This window comes from Zophobas morio, unplaced genomic scaffold, assembly GCF_036711695.1.
Source record: "Zophobas morio isolate AGI-343-1 ecotype UQ-CSIRO unplaced genomic scaffold, CSIRO_AGI_Zmor_V1 ptg000054l, whole genome shotgun sequence".
In the NCBI taxonomy this organism is placed as follows: Eukaryota; Metazoa; Arthropoda; class Insecta; order Coleoptera; family Tenebrionidae; genus Zophobas; species Zophobas morio.
In genome coordinates, this window is record NW_026972159.1 from 702567 (window position 1) to 712794 (window position 10228).

At 34.0% G+C, this 10228-nt stretch overlaps 1 protein-coding gene across 1 annotated transcript; it reads left to right on the top strand.

The window, feature by feature from the left end:
* Window positions 1-9075: 9075 nt before the first annotated feature.
* LOC135142861 (larval/pupal cuticle protein H1C-like) lies at window positions 9076-9958 on the top strand. The gene is made up of 2 exons (XM_064074637.1): window positions 9076-9127; window positions 9286-9958. The coding sequence occupies exons 1-2, from the start codon at window positions 9119-9121 to the stop codon at window positions 9889-9891; spliced, it is 615 nt and encodes a 204-aa protein (XP_063930707.1). The 5' UTR covers window positions 9076-9118; the 3' UTR covers window positions 9892-9958.
* The last annotated feature ends 270 nt before the right edge of the window (window positions 9959-10228 follow it).

Consider the following 10228-nt stretch of genomic DNA (forward strand, 5'->3'; position numbering starts at 1 on the left):
ACCATTTTAAATGTCTTAAGTTTTTGTTGCGAAAAGAGGACTACATATATTAAGAAAAAAAAAAGGAAAAATATAAGCAGCCCAAAAATTAAACTTTTGAAAATCGAAAAATGAAAATCCGAAATGTCAAAAAATTAAAAAATTGAAAAAGCCACTAACTGAGAAATTCCCAAAATTGAAATTTTGAAAAATTCAGAAATCGAAAACGTATTCAAACAAAGGAATAGCTTCTCGAACATTCCCGAACGTCATGCTACGTCACCCAATCGGTATTTAACCAATTTTTTAGCCTGTACATTGTAAATTAACAAATATAAACAAACAATGTCTAAAAAGATTTATATAAACATTTTAGTTGCTAATAATACGTTGATAAATTAAACATTCACATTGTGACGTCGCGAATCGTGACGTCGCGAATCGTGACGTCACGACGTATTCAAACAAAGGAATAGCTTCTCGAACATTCCCGAACGTCATGCTGCGTCATCCAATCGGTATTTAACCAATTTTTTAGCCTGTACATTGTAAATTAACAAATATAAACAAACAATGTCTAAAAAGATTTATATAAACATTTTAGTTGCTAATAATTCTTTGATAAATTAAAAATTCATATTGTGACGTCGCGACTTGTGACGTCACGACGTATTCAAACAAAGGAATAGCTTCTCGAAGATTCCCGAACGTCATGCTGCGTCACCCAACCGGTATTTAACCATTTTTTTAGCCTGTACATTGTAAATTAACAAATATAAACAAACAATGTCTAAAAAGATTTATATAAACATTTTAGTTGCTAATAATACTTTATTTAATTAATGATTCACATTGTGACGTCGCGAATCGTGACGTCACGACGTATTCAAACAAAGGAATAGCTTCTCGAACATTCCCGAACGTCATGCTGCGTCACCCAACCGGTTTTAACCAATTTTTTAGCCTGTACATTGTAAATTAACAAGTATAAACAAACAATGTCTAAAAAGATTTATATAAACATTTTAGTTGCTAATAATACGTTAATAAATTAAACATTCACATTGTGACGTCGCGAATCGTGACGTCACGACGTATTCAAACAAAGGAATAGCTTCTGGAACATTCCCGAACGTCATGCTGCGTCACCCAACCGGTATTTAACCAATTTTTTAGCCTGTACATTGTAAATTAACAAATATAAACAAACAATGTCTAAAAAGATTTATATAAACATTTTAATTGCTAATAATACGTTAATAAATTAAACATTCACATTGTGACGTCGCGAATCGTGACGTCACGACGTATTCGAACAAAGGAATAGCTTCTCGAACATTCCCGAACGTCATGCTGCGTCACCCAACCGGTATTTAACCAATTTTTTAGCCTGTACATTGTAAATTAGCAAATATAAACAAACAATGCCTAAAAAGATTTATATAAACATTTTAGTTGCTAATAATACTTTGATAAATTAAAAATTCATACTGTGACGTCGCGATCGTGACGTCACGACGTATTCAAACAAAGGAATAGCTTCTCGAACATTCCCGAACGTCATGCTGCGTCACCCAACCGGTATTTAACCAATTTTTTAGCCTGTACATTGTAAATTAACAAAAATAAACAAACAATGTCTAAAAAGATCTATATAAACATTTTAGCTGCTAATAATAAGTTGATAAATTAAAGATTCACATTGTGACGTCGCGAATCGTGACGTCACGACGTATTCAAACACAGGAATAGCTTCTCGAACATTCGCGAACGTCTTGTGACGTCAGCCAACCGGTATTTAACCAATTTTTTAACCTGTACATTGTAAATTAACATATATAAACAAACAATGTCTAAAAAGATTTATATAAACATTTTAGTTGCTAATAAATACTAAAAATACATTTATAAATTAAAGATTCATATTGTGACGTCGCCAATTGTAACGTCACGAAGTATTCAAACAAAGGAATAGCTTCTCGAACATTCCCGAACGTCATGCTGCGTCACCCAACCGGTATATATACAGGTCAGCGGCCATTGTTGGCCAGTTTGAGTCGAGCGTTCACCGCGTGAAGACGTCTGTTCGCAATGAGGAAAGTAAGGAAGCAATTTCGTGGCGAATTTATTTAATTATTTATTGTATTCTATATTTGTTGTTGTGTGTGTATAACACACGGCGACAAATGACAGACTTACAATTATTAATGAAATCAACTCGTACAAACGCTGCTAACAAACTATCACGACATAATTAAATGATATTTAAACAATTCAACTGAAAACCGTTTTCCCACAAACACGAAATTATTAAAAACAATTCAATGTGTTTAAACATTGTTGAATTAGCCCCGAAAGTGCAATTTTCCGGCCAAAGTGTGAAAAATAATTTTAGCAATCTCATGCTGACGCACCATGACGTCACTGTTGCGTGACCACCTGAGCAAAGGCACGGTTCTTTGTGTCAGTTTTGATTTCGGTCTGGTGGCAGCAACATCTGAGCATTCGGAGCTCCGTTTTGGCTTTTAAGTAGCCGGTGTTCGCGAATTTCTAATTTATTGTTCTTCTCATGGCGAGACAAACTCCAGACCTCCTCGTATTGTTCGGTTCTCGCTGGGCAACAACAACGAGCGAGCACAGTCATCGCTCTTTGGTGGCAAACGTGGAGTATTGTGTATATTGTAACTTTTGTAATTCAACCAAATTGTAGTATATAGTATAGTTACTAACTTAACTTCGCAACAGTGCAAATGCTTTGTGGGTTTTCATGGTGCACTTGCTTGGGTATTAACTTATTAATTTTGCAACAGTGCATTCTTTGGTTCCGAGTCTGAATTCTCCATGTCGTCAGACGCTCTGACCTGGGGGGGTTCTGTTGCCCTTAGACGATGGGTCATCATCCTAAAAGGATGAGGTTCATCATCCCAAAGGGATGAGGTCAGTCGGCCCTGTATCTATGCGGCCGCGTTCTCCCTTGGGCGTGTGAGCGCTGCGACCAATAGATTTCGTCCCGAGTTCCATCGGTGTGCTTGCTTGGGTATTCATTTTGCAACAGTGCATTCTTTGGTTCAGAGTCTGAATTCTCCATGTCGTCAGACGCTTTGGCCTGGGGGATTCTGTTGGCCCTTAGACGCTGGGTCGCATCATCCTATAAGGATGAGGTCAGTCGGCCTTGGATTTATGCGGCTGAGGTCTCTCTTGGGCGTGTGAGCGCTGCGACCAATAGATTTCGGTCCGAGTTCCATCGGTGTGCTTGCTTGGGTACTAACTATGCAACTGTATTTTATCTGTGTCTGTATCCTGTATTGTATCTGTATCTGTATCCTGTAATGTAGCTGTATCGATCTAGATTGTAGGTACCTGTATTATGTGTTGTATTTCTATTGTACTGTATTAAATTGTACTGTATTGTATAACGTTTCCTCCCTCATTAACAATTCCTAGTCCTCTCCTGTCCTGGCAAGATTTGCTCCAGACCTTCCCGTGGTTCTTGCTGAGCATCAACAATCGAGGTCAAAGAATTCAAATATTTAGAGCAAAGTTGCACAAAATTCACGAAATTCGCTAGTTGGTGGCCAACGTGGAGCATTTATCCTGTTTAAATATGTATTGATATGTCAAAATTAAACCGAAAATCATTTTCCTATAAACATAAAGTTATGAAAAACAATTCAGTTTGTCCAAAAATAGCGAAATTAACCCCGAAAATATGCAATTTCTCGACCAAAGTGTGAAAAATAATTTTGACACACTGTCACCCACTACATACACATAAATTTTTAAATGAACAACTTTTAAAATAAAAATCGAAAAACGGGGTCAGCTCAGTTCAAGTCAGGTCAACACAGTTAGGTCAATTCAATTCCGGTCAGCTCAAATCAGGTCAGTTCAAATCAAATCACTTCAGTTCATTTCCTATTTTTCAATTTCAGTTTCTCAGTTTTTAATTTTTCGATTTGAAGCTTCTCCGTTTTGCCGTTTTTTGATATTACAGTTTTTCATGTTTCCAGTTTTCGATTTACAATTTTTCAATTTTTGGATTTTTTTAAATTTTTCTATTTTTGTAATTTTCAGTTTCTCGATCTTACAAGTTGCTTTGCAATTGTTCGATTTTTTTTAAGGTTCCTAAGTTTTAATATTTCAAGTTCTTAATTTTTAATTTTCCATTTTCTCAGTTTTTCAACAAAAAGAAAAATTTATATTACTTTATAAAAATTAAATTTTTAAACAAAACTCGAGATGGCGAGAAATCGGAAAATCGGAAATTTGTCAAATTATAATCAATTCAAAATATGTAAAATTTAAAAATTGAGAATCAAAAAAACGAGAAATTGAAACATCAAAAAATCGAGAATTCGAAAAATCTAAAATTTAAAAAATCGAAAAATTGAGAAATCGAAAAGTCGAATCATCGAAAAATTGAAACATCGAAAAAACGAAACATGAAAACATCGAGACATCGGGTAATCGAGATATTCCAAAAAATTGATAAATCAATCGAAAAATTGGTAAATCAAAAAAATTGAAAAATCGCGACTTCGGAAAGTCAAAAAATTTTGCAAGTGGAAAAACCGAGTTGTCTAGAAATCGGATCAAGAAATCGGACAGATGGAAAACGTAAAATTTAAAAAATCAAAAAATCGAAACCTTGAAAACTGGAAATTCCTAAAATCTAAAATCGAAGTATATGTAGAAAAGTGGAAAAATAAAAAAAATGACGAATAGAAATATTGGATGAAAAATTTGATAACTGAAATATAGAAAAATCGAAAATCTAATAAACCAAAAAAATGAAACATCGAAAAATAAAAAAGCGAAAATTGAAGAATTGAAAAACTGAAAAATCCAGAAATCGAAGCACGAAAAGTCGAAAAATCTGGAAATGGAAAACTTAGAATCGCCAAAAGTTGAAAAGTGGAAAAATGGAAAAATCTAAAATTCGAAAAATTGAAAAATCCAGAAACTGAAAATGTCCCAAAATTGAAGAATCGGAAAATGAGAAATTCGACAAATTGTAAACTCTAAATATGTTAAATTTAAAAGTTGAAAATCAAAAAAACGAGAAATCAAAATATCGGGGAACCGAAAATTAGAAAAATCGAAATGGAAACATCGAAAACTGGAAAATCCAAAAATCTAAAAAAATTTTAAAAATCGGAATATCAAACATTTTAAAAATCGAACAATTTTTGGAAAAATCAAAAGGTCAAGAAATCGAAACAACGAAAAAATTGAAAAAACCAGAAAGTTCAAAAAATTCAAAAAATGAACAATTGAAAACCTGGAAAATAGAAAAATGAAAAAGCGAAAGATTGGAGAATAGAAAAACGAAAAAATCGAAAAATCGAAACATCGAAAAGTCAAAAATCGGGAAATCGATTAATCAAGAAATCGAGAATTTGAACAATCAACAAATCGAAAATTTAGAAACTCCAAAAATTGAAAACTTGGAAAATGGAAAAATCGAAAAATCGATAAATTGAATCTAAAATTGAAAATTCAAGAAAGTGAAAAATCCAGAAATTGAAAATTTCGCAGAATTGAAGAATTGTCGAGAAATCCGAACATGGGAAATTCTACAAATTGTAAGTTCGAAATATGTAAAATTTAAAAGTTGAAAATCAGAAAAACGAGAAATCGAAAAATTGAGAAATTGAGAAATCGAGAATTCGAAAAACTCAAAATTTAAAAACTCGAAAGTGAAAAATCGAAACATCAAAAAACTCGAAAATCCAAAAATCTAAAATCGAAAAATTGTGAAATGAAATAATTGAAAATGTGAAACATCGAAAAATTGAAACATGAAAAGATCGAGAAGCCCTGAAATCGAAATAGACTAAACGAAAAATTAAAAACAAAAATTTTGAAAAATTTAAAATTCAAAAGATCGATAAATCGAAAGATTGAAAAATCAAAAAATCAGGAAATTGAACAATTGAAAAATCTAACATCGAAAAATCGAGAAATCAAAAATTGAAAAATCGCGAAATCGGAAAGTCAAAAAATGTTTAAAGTGGCAAAAAGTCGAGAAATCAGAAATATGGAAAACCTGAAATTCAAAAAATCGAAAAATCGAAACCTTGAAAAGTCCTAACATCTAAAATCAAAAAAATTAAATTACTGAAAAATTGAGACAACGTGAAAAGATCGACAAATCGAGAAATCGAAATAGGTCAAACGAAAACTTAAAAAAAAAATTGAAAAACTTATAATTTAAAAAAATCGATATCTCATAAAAAATAAAATTTGAAAACTCGACAAATTGCGAAATTGAGCAAACCAAAAATCGAAAAGTCGAAAGAGTGGAAAATTTAGGAATCTAAAAAGTGGAAAATCGAAATTTTGAAAAATTTCAAAATTGAAATATAGAAAAATCGAAAATCTAAAAAATCACAAAATGAAAAATGGAAAACCTGGAAAACAGAAAAATAAAAAAGCGAAAAATTGCAGAATTGAAAAACTGAAAAATCGAGAAATCCAAGCATCGAAAAGTCAAAAAATCAGAAAATCGATTAATCAAGAAATCGAGAATTCGATACATCAAAAAATCAAAAAATTGAAGAATCTCAAAATTGCAAATTCGAAAATTGAAAAATCCAGAAACTGGGAGTTTCCCTGAATTGAAAATTGAGATGTCGAGAAATCGAAAAATGAGAAATTTGGCAAATTCTAAATTCGAAATATGTAAAATTTAAAAATTGAAAACCAAGAAAACGGGAATACGAAAAATCGAAATAGCTCAAACGTAAAATTAAAAATTGGAAAATCGAAAAAATAGGAAATTGAGCAATCGAAAAATTGAGAAATCGAAAAATCGAAACATCAAAAAAACGAACAATTGAATAATCGGAAAATCAAAAAATTGAGAAAAACTGAAAAATCTAAAACCGATAAGTGGAAAAATCAAAAGATCAAAAAATCGAACATCAAAAAATTGCAAAAACCAAAAATTAAATAATTCGAAAAATTGAAAAACTCAGAAATAAAGAAATCAAAAAATCTAAAATTTAAAATATCGAAAAATTGAAGAATCAAAAGATTGAAAAATCAGGAAAACGAAAAATCGAACAATTGAAGAATCGAAATATTAAAAAATCTAAAAATTTAACTATCGAAAAATTGATAAATCGAAAAATCGCAAAATTGAAACATCCTAAAGGGAAACATCTAAAGATTAAGAAACAAAAAACTGAAAAATCGCGAAATCGAACAGTCGAAAAATTTAAAAAATGGAAAAACCGAGGCGTCGAAAAGTCGGAAATACTGAAAACCTAAATTTAAAAAAAACAAAAAATCGAAAAATCAAATAATTGAAAAATTGAAGCATAGAAAAATTGAAACGTGAAAAGATCCACAAATCATGAACTCGAAATAGCCGAAACGATAAATTGAAAAAAAAAATGAAAAATTTGTAGTTTAAAAAATTGATAAATTGAAAAATCGAAAAATCGGGAAATTGAACCATCGAAAAATCTCGATAAATATGGAAAAATCGAAAAATCAAAAATTTTCAAAATCGAATAATTCCAAAACTGAAAAATCTAAAACCGAAAAGTCGAAAAAGCAAAAGATCAAGAAATTGAAACATTTAAAATTAAAAATATAGAAAAACAAGAATAAATTGGAAAATTGAAAAAACGAAATGTCAAAAAATCTACAAATCGAAAACCTGAAAAATAGAAAAATCGAAAGCATCGAAAAGTCAGAAATCAGAAAAACGAAAATCGAAAAATCGATTCATCGAGAAATCAAGAATTCAAAAAATCAAAAATTCGAGAAATCGAAAAATAAAAAAAAATGGAAAAATTTAAAAATAAAAAAAGAGAAAAAATTCAGAATTCCCAAAACCAAAATATCGAAAAATCGAGTAATCAGAAAATTGAGAAATCGAATGTTGAAAAATTGAAAAATCCAGAAATCGAAAAATCAAAAAATGGTTACACAATTTTGATTTTTTCCAAAAATCTCCATGTCTCGGACCAAAATTCTGATTAGCGTTCTACCATCTACATGATATTCCTAACATATTTACATACAAATTTTGACAACAATCGGACCCATAAATTCGGATATTATCTATTTAATAAAAATCGCACCGGCCTATGAAAGTAGCCAGTCGCCCGATGGACCCAATTACAATGCTTCGTAGAAGTAAAAGACACCAGAGTCGTCTAAGATCCTTCCACATTCTTAAAAAAAACACCAACCGACCTCAAGATTCTTTCACATTTTTAACCTCGCTTAATTTATCGCACGCTATTTCAAACGTTCAATAATGCAAAAGTGACTAAATTAACCCAAACACCTCCAAAATATAAAAAATCAGGAAAAACAAAATTTTTGTATTGCAGTCATGATCCTCAAAATCTTACACAATACCAGAAAATGTAAATCTTTCATTTGATTTAGCACAGCGCTTGGTACCTCAGCACCATTAAGTCTTCGAAGCACGTTTTTAAAAATTTACATTCTTTCAACCAGAGTTTGGCAATCAATATTTTACGAATCTTTCACATGAAAATTCATGAATCGAACTTTACTTGGATTATGTCAATGCACTTACCGTAACGTTTGAATGCAAAAGCTGAGTAAACCAGCAACTTACTCGTAACACTCCAAAATTAAATAACGCGTATTCAGATTTGATAAATGATTGTGTCGTCTCGAATATTTATTGGCCGAAATTATTCACAGCTTTACCTTAAACTTTTCCGGAGACGATGCAAACCATGGATTCCATCCTACACCAAAACATCTTTTTTAGAATATGAAAAAATTTAACACAAAGATTACGTTACCTTCAACTTTGCGGGATTTCTGTCAATAGTGAAACTAATAACGATAATCATATTAATTATCGTATTAATCATCTAAAATTTTACAAGGATGCCGCATCTACGAAAATCCATTTCAACCACAAAGAAAAAGTCGAAAGTTAATTGAATACCACATTAATATTAAATAACATAATCACAGGAGACGAAGAGGTGCCGCCCTAACCCAGACCTTCACCGAAAGCGAAAGTGGACCACTGAACCTGAGGCGTGTGTAGCTTGTGTAATTTCGATTCAGTATAAAAATGACCGAAACATAGATCACAGCATCAGTTCCTCGCCAAAACCCCAATAACAAACACACAATGTTCAAAGTAAGTGCAGGACAACCCCACACCACAAATTCACTCCATTGCCACCTGTTTCGGCAGTATTGCGACATTCTTCAGACCTATATGTCATTTCTCTCTCACTCTGATCTAACTTAAAAAAAAAAACCACCCCCATAATTAATAAGATGACAATTTTACAGCTCGCCGTCGCCGCCGCCATCTTGGCTTACGCCAACGCCGGTCTGATCGGCGCCCCCGTGGCCTACTCCGCCGCCCCTGCCGTGAGCAGCGCCTACATCCACCAGGCCTCCCCCGTCGTAGCCGCCGCCCCCGTCGCCTACCAAGCCGCCGCCCCAGTCGCCTACCACGCCGCCGCCCCAGTGGCCTACCACTCCGCCGCCCCCGTCGCCGTCCACGCCCCCGCCATCGGCGCCTCCCACCAGAGCGTCGTCCGCTCCCTTGGCGGCAACCAGGCTGTGTCTCATTACTCCAAGGCTGTTGACAGCGCCTTCTCCAGCGTGCGCAAATTCGACACCCGCATCACCAATGATGCCCTCACCGTAGCCCACGCCCCCGTCGCCGTCGCTCACGCCGCCCCCGTAGTCTCCACCTACGCCGCTCATGCCCCAGTCGCTGCCTACGCCGCTCATGCCCCAGTCGCCACCTACGCCGCTCATGCCCCAGTCGCCACCTACGCCGCTCATGCCCCAGTCGTAGCCACCAAAGCCGCCGCCGTCGCCTACTCCCCCGCCGCCGTCGTTTCCCACGCCACCTTCAGCGGTTTGGGAGCCAGCTACGCCTGGTAAATGGGACTGACTGTTTGTATATAGTTTAGACTAATTATTTATGAAAGAATAAAAAAATCGAAGAGAATTTTTGGTGTTTTTGTACTTTATAAGTTCGGTAAGATAAATCTTGAAAGTGGAGAGCCTAGAACGGAGCCCTGAAGAGCTCCAGGACAATTCTTCTAATGTAATAATAGAAAAAAATTCCACTATTACCCACATTACTTCTAAATTTGCCGTTTCATTGAGATAGGTAGCATAACTATTGTTCGAGTCGAATTGGTTGCCTACCTATCAGTCACCAAATACACCCAAAAAGCCAAAGAGTTTTATAGTATCTGTTTCTAACTGCCCATTC